Below are 16150 nucleotides of genomic sequence, written 5' to 3'. Positions count from 1 at the left end.
GTACACTAGAGGGCACAAGTGAATTTCAAATTGGCTTCTTTACGAAAGCAGCTGTAGGTGTGTGGAACATGCTGCCCAGTGATAGTGTTGAAGCCGATACCCTGACTTCATTCAAGACAGCTAGATGAGGTCCTCCAGTCAGGAAGGGAGGCACTCCTTTACACAAAGGGATGTGGGAGCATGGAACAAGCTAAATATCCAAGTTGTTTCACAAATGGAAACCACAGGGAAGTACATTTAAAAATGAGCATGGGAGACAGTAGCTCACACAAAGGGTGGTGGGATAGTTTTCTTTCAGGAAACAAATGGATGACATCCTGGGATCAATTCAGTACTAGCTACCAAATAAAAAAAAGGTCAGAATGCTGTTGTAGTGTGCTCTCATGAGGCACCAGTTCTGTAGGGGTTTGGGCATTTACTGGGACAATTATTAATTGTGGCAGTAAATCGCAAAATGATTCTTTTAATGGCCTTAGAATCCAACCATGCGGTATAACTCAAACAACGCACACACACAGGTACTAATACACTAAAATACATTTATTAATACATAGAAGGTGCATGTAAATCTAACAGATCTTATCGTGAGGGTTAGCAGAATACAAAAGGTATATATTCATTCAGTTACAAACAGTTACACATATCAAGAGGACATACGTTCAGTATATCATTCATTTAGACCGTTTCTTGAATGAACTTGGTTACAACTTCTACATTAGATACTCAAAACAAGTACATAACTCTTAGGAATTAAATTGATATCAACTGGTTGGGATAACAATTGAATTCTCGAGCAGTAATGCAGTGAAGTTGAATACTCATCCAATCTCTGGGGATTCAGATCTCCCCCGGACAAAGAAACAGTTGCAGGCTTGTTGCTGTCCAATCCGTGCTCTCTGGCTAGGTGTCAAGCGGTGCTCGGTGCGGCTGGAGAGATTCCTGCTGCGCTGCTCTCTGAAGACCGAGCTAGTTAGTGTTGGCTTTAATAGCAAAGTTTGTGCACAGGAGAAAACTGACTGTGGGTCCCAGCTGGTCAGGAAGAAGAACGGTTCGTTCCTGATGAAACGCTAGTTCTGAATACTGATTCAGCTGTCCACAGTTCCGACCTGTTCACGAGGCCTGCTGCTGGTGCTAACCTCGGGTGAATCCTCTGGTTACGCGCTGGCAACCTCCGCTCTAGACTCTTAGAACAAGGAAAGTTCTGGCACTCGGACACACTGGCCGTTACATGGTGGTCCTGGCTGAGTCTCAGGATGGTCAGGAGGCGTGCTGCGAGAATGTCCTCCACTTCCCAACTGTTCTGGCCTGCGGGCCGTCCTGTCCTGGAATCATTCACACCCCTGGAATTGTTCTTTTTGGAATTCTTCTTCAGGCCCTCTGTGTTGCCTGTTTTTACCTGGAGGAACTTCAGGTCGTTCACTGGCTGAAAGTTTAATGGGCATCAGAGACCCACGTGGGTTACTCGGCCCTACCAGTTCCTGATTGGTTGATCAAGGTGAGATGTGAGTAACTCACCCCTGACACTTAGGAATGCAGTCCAGATTTCCATCTGGCACTCCCTAGACAGATAGGCGCCAATGGATGACCATTGATCATGATAGCCAGGCTTAGCTAAGTGCATCCCCATTTGGGAGTTGTCCCTTATCAAAGAAACCTTAAATCAGCCTGCATGAATAGCTTATCTGTGGCTGCACCACAGAGATGAAGAGAGAGATGGGGCCTCACTGGCAAGAGAGCGCAAAACTTAATTCCTGTATTTTAATAAGCCTTGCCGCTACAGGTGTAACAGTAATAGTATCATGAAATCTTTATTCCTCCCTGCAGTCTCACTCTCTAACAATGTAAAATAAATGCATTATGACATTATCCATAAACAAATATTTCTGGTAGTAGCTGATACATTAATGCTGCACACTGGTATCTTTCCGGGAGTGAATAGGATGTGCATATAAACTGTGCATCATGTGATACCTGTCAGTTACACCTTCAACAGGCTGACAGGGTTAGCTTGAGAATACCAGCAGAGTTAGAAGATGAGTGTTAGTTGTTGTGAAGCAGGGTTATGGAGTGGTGTAGCTTCTTCTACACTCTGTTGTGTTAAATCCTGCTTGACCTTAAAATGCCTTTTGTCTTGTGTTTTTGTGTGTGTGAATTACCTGAGTCAGGGTAGTGTCAGCAGGGTCTTGTCACAGTAGAGGAGTGTATATACAGTGCCTTCAGAAAGTATTCACCCACTGGAATTTTGTTGCATTTTGTTCCCATTACACCTCCACATTTTAACATTTTTTTCCTCGTTTTAAGAACACTAAATTCAACACATTTATGAATCAAAAATATTTTTTATTCAAGAACATTTGTTTTTCAAAATGAAAGATCTACATTTCTCATTTACAAAAGTATTGTATTACAAGAGATTGTTTGTGTCTGCAGTTTCTCCCATTTCAGCCAAAAAGCTCTGCAACTCTGTCAGTGTTGGAGCTGGCCACTTTTGGTCACTTTTCTGACAATCACCATTCTTGTCCGGTTGCTCAATTTGGTAGGAGGGCCTGATCTTAGTAGTGTCTGGGTTTTGCCATGTTTTTTTCTATTTAGTTACAATGGGATTTAACGGTGCTCCTAGGAAGGTTCAAAACTTTGCCAATCTTTTTATAACCTTCTCCAGTTTTTTTTCCTCCTAACAACTTCATCTCAAAGTTCCAAAGGTAGCTCCTTGGTCTTCATGACAGCAGGACTGATCTGATCTGCTGTTTCAGTGAGACCTCACAGTCAGTGATATCTATTGTGCAATCAAGCAATTGAACACCGGTGAATTTGAAATGAACACAGGTGTACCTTGTTAATGTATTTAGTGTGATCTCTCAAGATAATTGACCCAAATTAGGTTGTTGAAACAAAGGGAGTGAATACTTATCAATTAAGTAATTTTCCATTTTTATTTTTAATAGATGTCTTCAGAATTATAAATACTTAATTTCATTTGAACATTATAAAGAATTGCTTCTACAGGAGTGGAGAAAAACATTTAAATATGATTTAATTTGACTTTGCAACACAGCAGAATGAGAAATAAACAATGGGGTGTGAGTACTTTCTGAAGGCACTGTATATATAGCTTGTCCTGTCTGCAGTTGCATTGAAAAAAAAATTGAAGTATTACTAACGGTGCCAAAATAGATTTTCTTATTAAAAGAGATTCATACAGTATCTTATTCTTTATTATTTTCCCTTTATTGCATAAATATTTCTTGTATTTGATATATATGCTCTCTTATCCACATAAATTAAACTCTGTGACAAGAACTATTTCTGTTTTAGTCAACTGTAAATAAGAGTATAGTCAAAATTTAACTGACCAGACGAACTCAAAATTGGGTGACTACAAAGTGACTATGACTAATAGACATTTTGGGAACAAGTAAAGGTTTGTTCCATGCTGAAAAGAGAAGAAAATAAATGTCTCGGCTGTGGAGCCTTCTTCGGATGTCACATGCTGACGCATCTACCCACTTGAACTAAAAGACATTTTAGTTGACTTGACTTAGACTATGATTAAATAAAAAACCTGGTGACTAAATTGGTTTTTTTAAGTCACCTGACTGGAACTCTTCCCACACTGACTGCAGCTGAATGGTCTCTCTCCTGTGTGAATGCGCTGGTGCTTTTTTAAGTCATGCGATTGAATAAAACTCTTCCCACACTGACTGCAGCTGAACAGTCTCTCTTCTGTGTGAATGCGCTGGTGGGCTATTAAGCTACTTGACTGACTAAAACTCTTCCCACACTGACCACAGCTGAATGGTCTCTCTCCTGTGTGAATGCGCTGGTGGGCTATTAAGCTACTTGACTGACTAAAACTCTTTCCACACTGACTGCAGCTGAACGGTCTCTCTCCTGTGTGAATGCGCTGGTGTGATTGTAAGTGGCTTTTCTGACTAAAACTCTTCCCACACTGACTGCAACTGAATGCTCTCTCTCCTGTGTGAATGCGCCGGTGGGCTATTAAGCTACTTGACTGACTAAAACTCTTCCCACACTGACTGCAGCTGAATGGTCTCTCTCCTGTGTGAATGCGCTGGTGGGTTATTAAATTACTTGACTGACTAAAAGTCTTCCCACACTGACTACAGGTGAACAGTCTCTCTCCTGTGTGAATGCGCTGGTGGGTTATTAAGTTACATGACCAACTAAAACTCTTCCCACACTGACTGCAGCAGAATGGTCTCTCTCCTGTGTGAATGTGCTGGTAGGATTTTAAGGCATGTGACTGACTAAAACTCTTCCCACACTGACTGCAGCTGAATGGTCCCTCTCCTGTGTGAATGCGCTGGTGGGTTATTAAATTACTTGACTGTCTAAAAGTCTTCCCACACTGACTGCAGCTGAACGGTCTCTCTCCTGTGTGAATGTGCTGATGTTGTTTTAAGAGCTGCAAGTGACTAAAACTCTTCCCACAATGACTACATCTGAAAGGTCTCTCTCCCGTGTGAATACGCTGGTGTCTTTTAAAGTCACTTGACTGAATAAAACTCTTCCCACACTGACTGCAGCTGAATGGTCTCTCTCCCGTTTGAAGGTGCTGGTCGGGTTTTGATTTGCTAGACTGACAGAAACGCTGCTCCTCTCTGTGCCATAATGGCAGTTTGTCCACTCCATCTGAGCAAGGCCTTGAGTGATTCTTCCTCATTCTCTGATTGTACTGGGGTCTCTTATTCTGCCAATGCTCCATGGAATGGTCTTGCTCCGTGTGCTGAGATTTGTTTTCTCCACCATGTCCTTCACTGTGCTGCTCAGCAGTGTGAATCATCCGGGGCTCCTTCTCCAGCTCTCTGAGACTAAAACTGTCTAGTTCATTCAGTTGTTCTCCTCTTTGCCCAAGAACAGACCTACTCTCCAGTTCATTAAAACTTTTAACAATTTTCTCAGTAACCAGATTAGTAAACCTGTGTGTAAAGCCATCAGATACTAAGGGATCATATGATTGTTTGAGTCTCTGCAATGACAGTCTCTCCACTTGAACAGAACAAGGCCTAATTATCAAGCCCTGTAGGAGCTGCTGTTGCTCCTCCCTGTACTGACTCCTCTCTGTGTGCTGTGACTCAGTACTGTTCTCTTCACCAGGTACATCAGTCTGCTGCTCTGCAGCGTCAATCAACTTGGACTTCATGTCCTGTTCTGTAAGATTTAAAACATCCAGTTCTTCACTGTGCTCTCGTACAGAGACACAGCCCAGTTCATTACAACCTTGTGTAATATTGTTCGAGTCCAGATTATTAATCTTATCTATAAAATCATCACATACCAAGAGCCCAGGTGTCTCACTCTCAGGCTCTGTCTTCATCATGGTCACAGAGTCCAGATCCTCGACACTCTGTCTGCTCTCTGTGTGCTGCTCACTGAGTGTCTCTTTCCCTTCTGCGACAGTGAGCTCTCTCTCCTGCACCAAACTGGAGCTCCACTCCTCCTCACTGTGCTGCTGTTCAAGAGGAGCCATGTCCCCAGCATCAGAGAGAGCACTGGTCTCTGTGCCTGTAAATACAGGAAAAGAAAACAATAACTTTATAATAATAATAAACTTTATTTTATATAGCACCTTTAAAGGTGGCTTCTCAAAGCACTTTACAGAAGGCCAACAACAAAAAAGACACAATATAAGCATGATGAGAATATAGTTAGACGAGTCAGTAGATGGTGGTACTAAGTCCAGTAGGAGCAGAGGGGTAAAGAACAGATAAATAAAGGCTCTTCTGAAGAAGAAGGTTTTGAGTCTGGATTTGAAGAAGCTTAGAGAAAGTGACTCTGATATCCTTGGGGAGAAAGTTCTAGAGCTTGGGGCAAAACAGGAGAAGGCCATGTCACCCATAGAGTGTAGAAGGACTGGGGGACAAATAGTTGAACACAATTAGAAGAGCGAAGGTTGTGAGGTGGGGAGTAGGGCGATAACTCAGACAGGTACTGAGGTGCCAAGCCATAGAGAGCCTTATAGGTAAGCAGGAGGATTGTTAAGCATCACAAAACTTGACAGGAAGCCAGTGCAAGGACTCCAGGATAGGAGTAATGTGAATACTTGCACTAGACAAACTGGAAATTACAGCATATTAACACTGCACTGACAGAGATGGGTAAATACAGACACACTGACTGGACACTGCAGCATATTAGCACTGCACTGAAAGGGGTTAATATAGACATGCTGACTGGACACTACAGTACATTAACACTGCACTAAGAGAGGGGTTCATACAGACACACTGACTGGACACTACAGTACTTTAACACTGCACTGAGAGAGAGCGGTTAATACAGACACACTGACTGGACACTACAGAACATTAACACTGCACTGAGTGACAGGTTAATACAGACATGCTGACTGGACACTACAGTACATTAACACTGCGTTGAGAAAGAGAGGGATTAATACAGACACACTGACTGCATATTATAGTACTTTAAAACTGCACGGAGAGAGGTGGGTTAATACATAGACACTGACTGGACACTACAGTACATTAACACTACACTGAGACAGAGAGGGGTTAATACAAACACACTGACTGGACACTCCAGTATATTAACACTGCACTGAGAGAGAGAGGGGTTGATTCACACACACTGACTGCACACTACAATATATTAACACTGCACTGAGAGAGAGGGGTTAATACAGACACACTGACTGGACACTACAGTACATTAACACTGCACTGAGAGAGAGGGGTTAATACAGACACACTGACTGGACACTACAGTACATTAACACTGCACTGAGAGAGAGGGGGGTTAATACATACATACTGACTGGACACTACAGCACATTAACACTACACTGAGAGACAGTGTCCAATCAATCTTTATTGACAGAAAAAATAAACAAAGTATGAATCTTGATTCTTAGGACCCCACCTTAAGAATTATTAAAATAAAATCATAATTGGAATATTAATTTTTTATTCACAATCCTGCACGTTTCCAAAACACCAACGCTTTTCAAATGTTCCACAGTCATTATGAGATAATATAAAACATATATTTTAACGACATCCTGCTCTTCACCAACCCTTCAAACATCCTCACCAAGTCTACAGACCCGGAACCAGAGATCTTATTTTTCAGAGTCTTGTAGATGGTGAGTTTGGCCTGGCCCAGTAGAAAGTTGGCGAGGAGGGTCTGAGTTTTTTGTTTTTTCGTATGACCCACCCCGAACATGAAAATAATGTAATTGAAGGCCAGGCCAAGGTTGATGAAGAGCCAAATCAACATGGCAAACATGGGCGACAGGTGGGGGCAGGCACTGTAGTAGTGGAACACCGTCTCCCTCTGAGCGCAGAAGGGACAGGCCCCTTTTGTTGAGGGGAAATCTGTAGAGGCTACCCCAGGCAGGCCGGACACCATCTGGCACCCCCAGACGAGCCCTCCAGGGAGTGTCAGGGAGTGCAGACAGCTGGGCCTGGTGTCTAGATGTTACAACTAGTCTATACAGACACTTCCCCCCAACACCAGCCAGAGACCTCTCCTCTGAAGCAAGGGACTCAAGGAGAGATCCTGTCGGCCCGGGACTGAGTGCAGGAGACACTAGCAGACCAGGGAAAGGAGGCTGTGTGGTTGGAAGGTGGCGTTCCTCAAACAGACCCTGGACTAGCAGCATCTCCTCAAGAGGCAGAGCAGAGCAGAGCAAAGCTGAGTAAGAAACCCGTCCACACACCGCCGCGAGTGTAGTCCCAGAGCGTCACATGCCCACTCCATGCTGCGCCAGCAGTCCTGATCCACGTCAAGCAGGTGGTGGAGTTGTGTGACATTGGCGCTGACCAGTCTGCTGGTAAAGTCCAAGGAGCGGCCCAGTTCTGTGTCCATTCACGGATTGTGTACTAGTGGCTCTCAGAGTGTCCAGTATAGACTGGGCCGCTCCTCCTCTCTCCGCACGTGCAGATGCCGCCAGGCTTTCAGGAGACTACGCTGGAAAGGCTGCAGTGGAGACAGGTCAACCCTGCTGGTGTCCATCAGGAAGAGAACAGAGTCGATCCCGAAGTGTCCTGCTAGACGCAACAGGGTGAAGGTCAGCTCCCTCCAGGACAGCGAGGCCGGGCCATACAGCAGCTTCTGTACTGCCTGCATACGAAAGGCGTCCACCCGGCTCCGGATGTCAACGAGTCCTTGTCCTCCGTCCTCTCTGGGCAAATAGAGGACACCCCTCCACAGCCAGTGCAGTCCATCCCAGAAGAAGTCGAGAAGCGTGGCCTGCAGCTCCTCGATCAGTCCAGCTGCTGGCTCCAGGCACAGCAGGCAATGCCACAACATTGAAGCCACCAGGGTGTTGACAATCAGAACCCGGCCTCTGTAGGAGGTCTGGGGGAGCAGCCAGCGCCAGCGATCCAGGGGACCTTTCACTTTTTCGAGGAGCCCCTCCCAGTTCTTCCTCACACTGGCCTTGTCCCCCAGGTACAACCCAAGTATTTGAGTCCTCCTCTGGTCCAGCTGAATCTCTCTGGCAAGACTGGGGGACCCGTCTCGCTCCACTCTCCCAGGAGTAGGGCGCTACTCTTGGCCCAGTTTACTTTGGCTGATGATAGCCACTGGAAATCATTCAAAGTTGTCTGTAGCGCCCTGACATCCTGTTCTCCTCCGACCACGACCATGATGTCATTAGCGTATGCCAACATCTTGACAGTAGAATTGGGGCAGCCCGGGATGGACAGCCCCTTGATGACCCGGCACAGCTGATGTAGCAGAGGTTCAATGGCAAGGGAGTAGAGCATTCCTGAGAGTGCACAGCCCTGCCTGACTCCCCTCTGCACTGGAAACGGAGCACTCAGCCCTCTGTTGACCTTTAGCACACTGAAGATGTCACTGTACAGCACCTGAATCATGGCAACAAAGACAGAGCTGAATCCGAGAAACCTCATGGTTCTCCACAAATACTGATGTTCAACCCTATCAAAGGCCTTTTCCTGGTCTAACGAAATGAGACCAGTATCTAAACCCAATAGTCTGGAGGTGGCCACAACATCTCGAATCAGAAATATATTATCAAAGATTGTCCTTCTGGGTACACAGTACGATTGTTCGGACTGCACCACTGATCCCAGCACCACCCTCAGCCTGTTGGCCAGAGCTTTGGACAGGATTTTATAATCCACACACAGCAGGGCAACAGGTCTCCAGTTCTTAATGTCACACAGGTCCCCTTTCTTAGGCAGCACGGTGACAACAGCTCTCCTGCAGCTCAGTGGCAGGTCCCCGTGCTCCAGACTTTCCGAGAACACATCCAGCAGGTCAGGTCCCAGCACGGCCCAGAAGGCACAGTAGAATTTGGCCGGCAAGCCATCAAGGCCAGGGGTCATACCATTACTCAAGACACTGAGTGCAGTGGAGAGCTCCTCCAGGGATAGAGGCCTCTCCGGCCATGCCCCCTCCTCTTCGGGGACCTGTGGAAGGTCTTCAAGGAACCTGCGTGTGCAGACCGAGTCCTCACTTGCCTCGCTGGAGAAGAGTGTCTTGTAGAACTGCATGGTCCTCTCCTGGATCTGCCCAGCCTCGTGCAGCTCTTGCCCTGTCTCCGAGCGCAGGCAGAGGTTCTGCCTGCTCTGGCCCGGTTTCTTCTCTAGGCCAAAGAAGTAGCGAGTCGGGGCGTCTACCTGTGATGCACTCTGAACCCTAGATTTTATTAGAGCTCCCTGTACTTTTGTGTCCAGAAGGCCAATGAGTGATTCTTTTTGAGTGTGGAGGTTATCAATTAGCCTCCTGTCTGCACAACACTCCAGAGCCTGGTGGAGCTCCAGAATGTCTCTCTCCAGAGCCTTCATGGACTCACGGATACCTCTCGTGACAATTCCAGTGTACTGCTGGTGGAACTGGCGAATCTGCACCTTCCCAGTATCCCACTACTGCCTCAGGGAGACAAAGTGGGCTTTCTGACTCCTCCACTGCTACCAGAAGAACACGAGGCAGTCACAGAAGTGAGCATCGTCAAGCAGTTGGGTATTAAAGTGCCAGTAGGCACTGCGGGACCTCACTGATGGGACGACGACTGTGCAGATGGTGAGACAGTGGTCCGACAGGCCCACTGGACAGATGGGAGTACTGCTTGACGATGCTGTAATGATGTTTACGGCAGTAGATGCGGTCAAGCCTGGCCAGAGAGAGGGTGTTCCCTCAGACCTGGGCCCAGGTGTACTGCCTCGTGTCCCCATGACATCTCCTCCAGATGTCAGTGAGGTCAGATTTGACAAGGATCCTGCGCAGCTCCCTGGCCGACAGGCCATGTGGCTCTCCGTGATTCCTGCATAATTCCTGTCCAGTTTGCTGCTCTCTGTGCAGTTAAAATCATCCCCCAGGAAGACCAGCTCTTCAGGCTGGCAGGTCACCAGCGCATTTTCAAGCTCCCTGAAGAAGGTGACCCTCTCTCCGCCGTCTGTGGATGCGTAAATGTTAATAAAAACAAAGGTTTTCTTCCTGTAAACTACTCGCATGAGTCAAAGGCGACCTTTCACAACCTCATGGACGGCGATAGAGAGGGGCTTGAACCCCACAGAGAACAGCACCGTGATCCCCGCGCTCACAGGGGACCCATGATTGTACACAATGTCCCCCTGCCACTCCTGCTGCCAGGCAATGATGTTGGAGCTGTCGGTGTGGGTCTCCTGCAGGAACGTCACCTGCAGGCTGTTTTCTTTGATGACCTCCAACACCGCAGCTCGCTTCAAAGCCCTCCGGCACCCATTGGTGTTCAAACTCCCTATTCTAATGCCGCCCATGTTTGCGGAAAAGAAAAAAAGAAACAACATAAAACACAAACAGACACATAGCACGCAGACGGATAGTGATGTGATGTAAGAGACGGGACTCATTCGTGCTGAGGTGCATTCCGCGGTCCTGCCCTGATCTTACCCAATAAGCTCTTCAGGCACCATCTCTCTTGATCGCTGAAGTCATTCGCACCTGAGCCTTTTCAGATGGTGGGTCGCGGAGAGGACAAAGAGCTCAGTGTCGGGAAAAAAGTCCTCGACCACAGTTCCCCTCTTACCTTTAGTCTTCTCTAAGAACTCCCTGATGCTCTGGAAACTGTAGCCTACTCTGCAGCTCTGCCGGGCCGAGGAGCCCGAGGCGAGAGAGGAGTCTGGGAAGCCGCCCTCGTCATCGTTGCTCCCGGACTCCGAGGAGCTCCGGGCGGCGGCGGCGAGGACACTCCAGCGCGTCCTTACTCTCCCAGTGTCGGAGTCACTCGCGGCCCCTGGGCCGGCGACAGAGCTGCCCTCCACCGAGCTCTCTGTGCTGTGCTTTTTCTGCACCGCACTCTGCATAGATTTTTTCGTGCGCTTTCTCCACGGTGTCTTAAAACCATTGTCTATTTTTCTGGATGTTAATTAATTTCCTCCCCACACTGTGTCTACAGTTTTCGCTGCCACTTGTGACGAGTTTTCCTCCGTCGGTGTCACTGCCTGCTCTCTCTCCCTGACTCTCCTGAGCAGCGGGGCTCTGCAGCTCCCCTGCTCCGCCAGCGCTCGTATCTTGCTCCCCGGTGTGGGGAGCTCCCATCTGAGGGCTGAGGTGGTCCACTCTTTGCTATCTGTTCTCCTGCATGGGACACCACCAGCTCGGGCTCACCTGCCCCCTCCAGCGATCTCCTCTCCTGCACCCCGGCCGTGGGCTCTGCCTCCCTGCTGCCTCCCCGCACTGCTCCACTCCCCGCTGCCTGACACTGTCTCCTGGCCTCCTGGCAATTCTTCACCACATGCCCCTCGCTCCCGCACCTGAAGCACTTCGTCAATTCCAAAGTCACGAATACAACATAATCACAGGTGTCAATCCGAAATTTAAGATCCACATTGATCTCTTCCATGGGGTTTTTTTAAGATCACGTAGACTTGTCTTCGGAAAGAGATGACGTGCTTCAGTTGAAGTGCCCTGCAGCCCAGAGGGACCCTCCTGATCGGAGAGACCACCTGTCCGTAACAGGACAGCTCCCTCTACAGCAGCTCGTTCCTCATGAACGGAGGCACATTGGAGAGGGTGATCTTCCGAGCTGGGGCTGTGAGCGGCAGCACCGGGGTGAAGGTGCCGTCCAGGACAACCCACTTTACCACCAGGGCATTTGCCAGATCAATAGATTGCAGGAAAATAACTATCCCTCCACTCATGCGGGAAGCGGACTTGATGTTCCTGCAGCCCACAACCTTCCCAACCGCAAGAACGCACCTCTCCAGCGGTTCATACAGACACACTGACTGGACGCTACAGTACATTAACACTGCACTGAGAGAGGTTCATACAGGCACACTGACTGGAAACTCCAGTACATTAACACTACACTGCAATCAGAGAAAGGGGTTAATACAGACACACTGACTGACTGGACACTACAGTGCATTAACACTGCACTGAGAGAGAGGGGGGTTAATACAGACACACTGACTGGACACTACAGTACATTAACACTGCACTGAGAGAGAGGGGTGAATACAGACACACTGACTGGACACTACAGTACTTTAACACTGCACTGAAAAAGGGGTTAATACAGACATGCTGACTGGACACTACAGTACATCAACACTGCACTGAGGGGGGGGGGGGTTAATACAGACACACTGACGGGACACTACAGTACATTAACAATGCACTGAGAGGGGAGGGGGGGTTAATACAGACACACTGACTGGACACTACAGTACATTAACACTACACTGAGACAGAGAGGGTTTAATATAGACACACTGACTGGACACTACAGTACATTAACACTGCACTGAGAGAGAGTGGGGTTGATTCACACACACTGACTGGACACTACAGTACATTAACACTACACTGAGACAGAGAGGGTTTAATATAGACACACTGACTGGACACTACAGTACATTAACACTGCACTGAGAGAGAGAGGGGTTGATTCACACACACTGACTGGACACTACAGTACATTAACACTACACTGAGACAGAGAGGGTTTAATATAGACACACTGACTGGATACTACAGTACATTAACACTGCACTGAGAGAGAGAGGGGTTGATTCACACACACTGACTGGACACTACAGTACATTAACACTACACTGAGACAGAGAGGGTTTAATATAGACACACTGACTGGATACTACAGTACATTAACACTGCACTGAGAGAGAGAGGGGTTGATTCACACACACTGACTGGACACTACAGTACACGAACACTGCACTGAGAGAGAGAGGGCTTGATACAGACACACTGACTAGACACTACAGTACATTAACACTGCACAGAGAGAGAGGGGGGTTAATACAGACACACTGACTGGACACTCCAGTACATTAACACTGCACTGAGAGAGAGAGGGGTTAATACAGACACACTGACTGGACACTACAGTACATTAACACTACACTGAGACAGAGGGGGTTTAATAAAGACACACTGACTGGACACTACAGTACATTAACACTGCACTGAGAGAGAGAGGGGGGTTAATACAGACACACTGACTGGACACTACAGTACATGAACACTGCACTGAGAGGGGGGGGGGGTTAATACAGACACACTGTCTGGACACTACAGTACATGAACACTGCACAGAGAGAGAGGGGGGTTAATACAGACACACTGACTGGACACTCCAGTACATTAACACTGCACTGAGAGAGAGAGGGGTTAATACAGACACACTGACTGGACACTACAGTACATTAACACTACACTGAGACAGAGAGGGTTTAATAAAGACATACTGACTAGACACTACAGTACATTAACACTTTATACAAACAAGGACAAACTGGAAATTACAGCATATTAACACTGCACTGACAGAGAGGGGTAAATACAGCCATACTGACTGGACACTAGAGTACATTAACACTGCACTGAGAGAGGGGTTAATACAGACACACTTACTTCACAGTACGGTACATAAACAATGCACTAAGAGAGAGAGGGATTAATACTGTAACGCAACGGGGGCTCCGGCGGGCGCCCTTGCCGCATCTGGTCGGCCCCATCCCGACTGAGGCTCGAACCCGGGACTTCCGCGTCTCTCTGCAGCGACCTAGCCCCGTGAGCTAAAGAGAGATCTCTTTCCAGCCCAGTAGCTGTAGTCCTGCTATCATAGGGAAGGGCGGTGACGTCACCTGCTCTGGTACGCCGGCTCTTACACAGTACCTGACGGCCGTAAGCGTTACACTCTCCCCCGCTTAAATCGCCGTCCCCGGCGAAGGGCTATCCCACCCCGCTTCTGACACCAATGTAACGCAACGGGGGCTCCGGCGGGCGCCCTTGCCGCATCTGGTCGGCCCCATCCCGACTGAGGCTCGAACCCGGGACTTCCGCGTCTCTCTGCAGCGACCTAGCCCCGTGAGCTAAAGAGAGATCTCTTTCCAGCCCAGTAGCTGTAGTCCTGCTATCATAGGGAAGGGCGGTGACGTCACCTGCTCTGGTACGCCGGCTCTTACACAGTACCTGACGGCCGTAAGCGTTACAATACAGATATAGTGGATTAATATTCCAGAGGAGTTAATACAGACACAGACCTCACCAGTGAGGAAGTTATAGACACTGGTTTTAAACACACACACATACTCTGACTTCATACACGTCACCACACTGACCTGACAACAGTTTCATGTCCATTTCTTCTTTTATTTCTGCAGTGACTTCACAGGGAAGCGTCTGGGTACCCTGATCTCCTCTTGCTCCCGAATCCTCCTCCCACAGCTGCAATCTCCACTTCAAGCTCTCGTTTTCCTTCTTCAGCTGCGCCATTTCACTCCCGACAATGTCCTGCACACACTGTGTGATTTTAAACACGGCCCGTCTCACCAGGACCTGGGAGACGCTGCGGAGTTTGTTTTCAAACTCGTTCTCAGAGTCAGACATCCTGTTTCCAAAAACTTCTGACACTTCATACACGATCGATTTGAGCAAAACGTGCATGAACGAGTCAAGCTGGATTTCCAGATTTAACAAGTACTCCGCCATCCTTCTTCAGAGTCGATCAGAAACAAAGGCTGACTTGCGATGTTTAAACAGAACAGCTTCTTTATTTTTATTCTTCACAGATTCTGTTGTCAGGGCTGTGCTCTGTTCAAGCATAAACACAGCTGACAAGATGCTACGTTTTCAGAAACTGAAGTTATTAAAAAAAAACAACTTTCTTCTTTATAGAAAGAAAATCATTCAAGCACCCACAGCTATGTTGTGTAGCGCCGTGTGATGACGTCATTCGTTAGCGCGGCCGCGACTTCAAAACAATCGAGAAGCGGAGCTGAGAAAGAGGAGTTTCTGCAGCCTGATATAAACTTAACTGCACCTCCTAGCGCCACCTAGTCAAGAGGAGTGAATCACCTGCGACTTGCGCCGTTCGTAAGTGTGAATTTTGTGAAACGGAACAGATTTACTGTTTTGCCCTTCCACAACGAAAACGTCTCCCTTTGCAGGTTTTTGGTTAAAGAAAAAAAAATGCTGTCATATTCTTCCCAGCTGGCAGTATTTATTCTGCAACATAAGCAAGATTTGTATTTCATATTTCGCAAATTGTATGAATTTCTCGAAAAACACGTTGTTCCAAGAAAGGAAATAAATACTTCTAGTAACAAAATCAAGCCATATGTGATTGTCCTTAATGATACATTCTGTATGACAAGACAGGAAGAAAGGCACCTCAGGATTTCAGACACAGGATCTCCTGTATATTGAGAGAAGTTTATACCATCTGTCAGTTTTCATGTCCAAGGAGCTCAATTTGCATTCCATGTACAACAGCGTGTCCTCTACACCCGCCACTGAAGCACAGCACAGGCTCAGCATCTTGACATCTTCCTAACAGAGACACGTAGAGACCTTTTGGTGGGCAGTGGCTCAAAAGGGGAGAAGAGACCATTTCTGGAGCAGGATTTGTTACGTTGGAGTATTCTGGACACAAATCAGTGCCCGCTTTTATTTCTGTTTTTTTTTAATTTTACAGAAAGTTTAAATGTGACTTTGAAGGCATTATAATTCACAACCATGGCAAAAAATGGTTGTCCATAATTGTTGATTATGTTTGATTAACAGACAAAATATGACAACCCCTCTACTGAGCATATACTTTATTTTCCTGATGTAACACATCTTAACAAGAGGGCAAAGTAAATAAAATAATTAGCATCTAATTGCATGCAATACCAAATGCAATCTC

At 47.1% G+C, this 16150-nt stretch overlaps 1 protein-coding gene across 1 annotated transcript; it reads right to left on the bottom strand.

Moving 5' to 3' along the window:
• Positions 1-3226: 3226 nt before the first annotated feature.
• Positions 3227-15015, bottom strand: LOC148811901 (uncharacterized). Its single transcript, XM_088908703.1, has 2 exons — positions 14583-15015; positions 3227-5526 (listed from the first exon to the last, which is right to left on the bottom strand). Exons 1-2 carry the CDS (start codon positions 14950-14952, stop codon positions 3584-3586), a joined length of 2313 nt encoding a protein of 770 aa, XP_088764829.1. The 5' UTR covers positions 14953-15015; the 3' UTR covers positions 3227-3583.
• Between the last annotated feature and the right edge of the window lie 1135 nt (positions 15016-16150).

This window comes from Atractosteus spatula (genome assembly GCF_055471065.1).
Source record: "Atractosteus spatula isolate fAtrSpa1 chromosome 10 unlocalized genomic scaffold, fAtrSpa1.hap1 SUPER_10_unloc_6, whole genome shotgun sequence".
In the NCBI taxonomy this organism is placed as follows: Eukaryota; Metazoa; Chordata; class Actinopteri; order Semionotiformes; family Lepisosteidae; genus Atractosteus; species Atractosteus spatula.
Note: the sequence above shows the minus strand (reverse complement) of the source record. Positions and strands in the feature narration are given on the sequence as shown.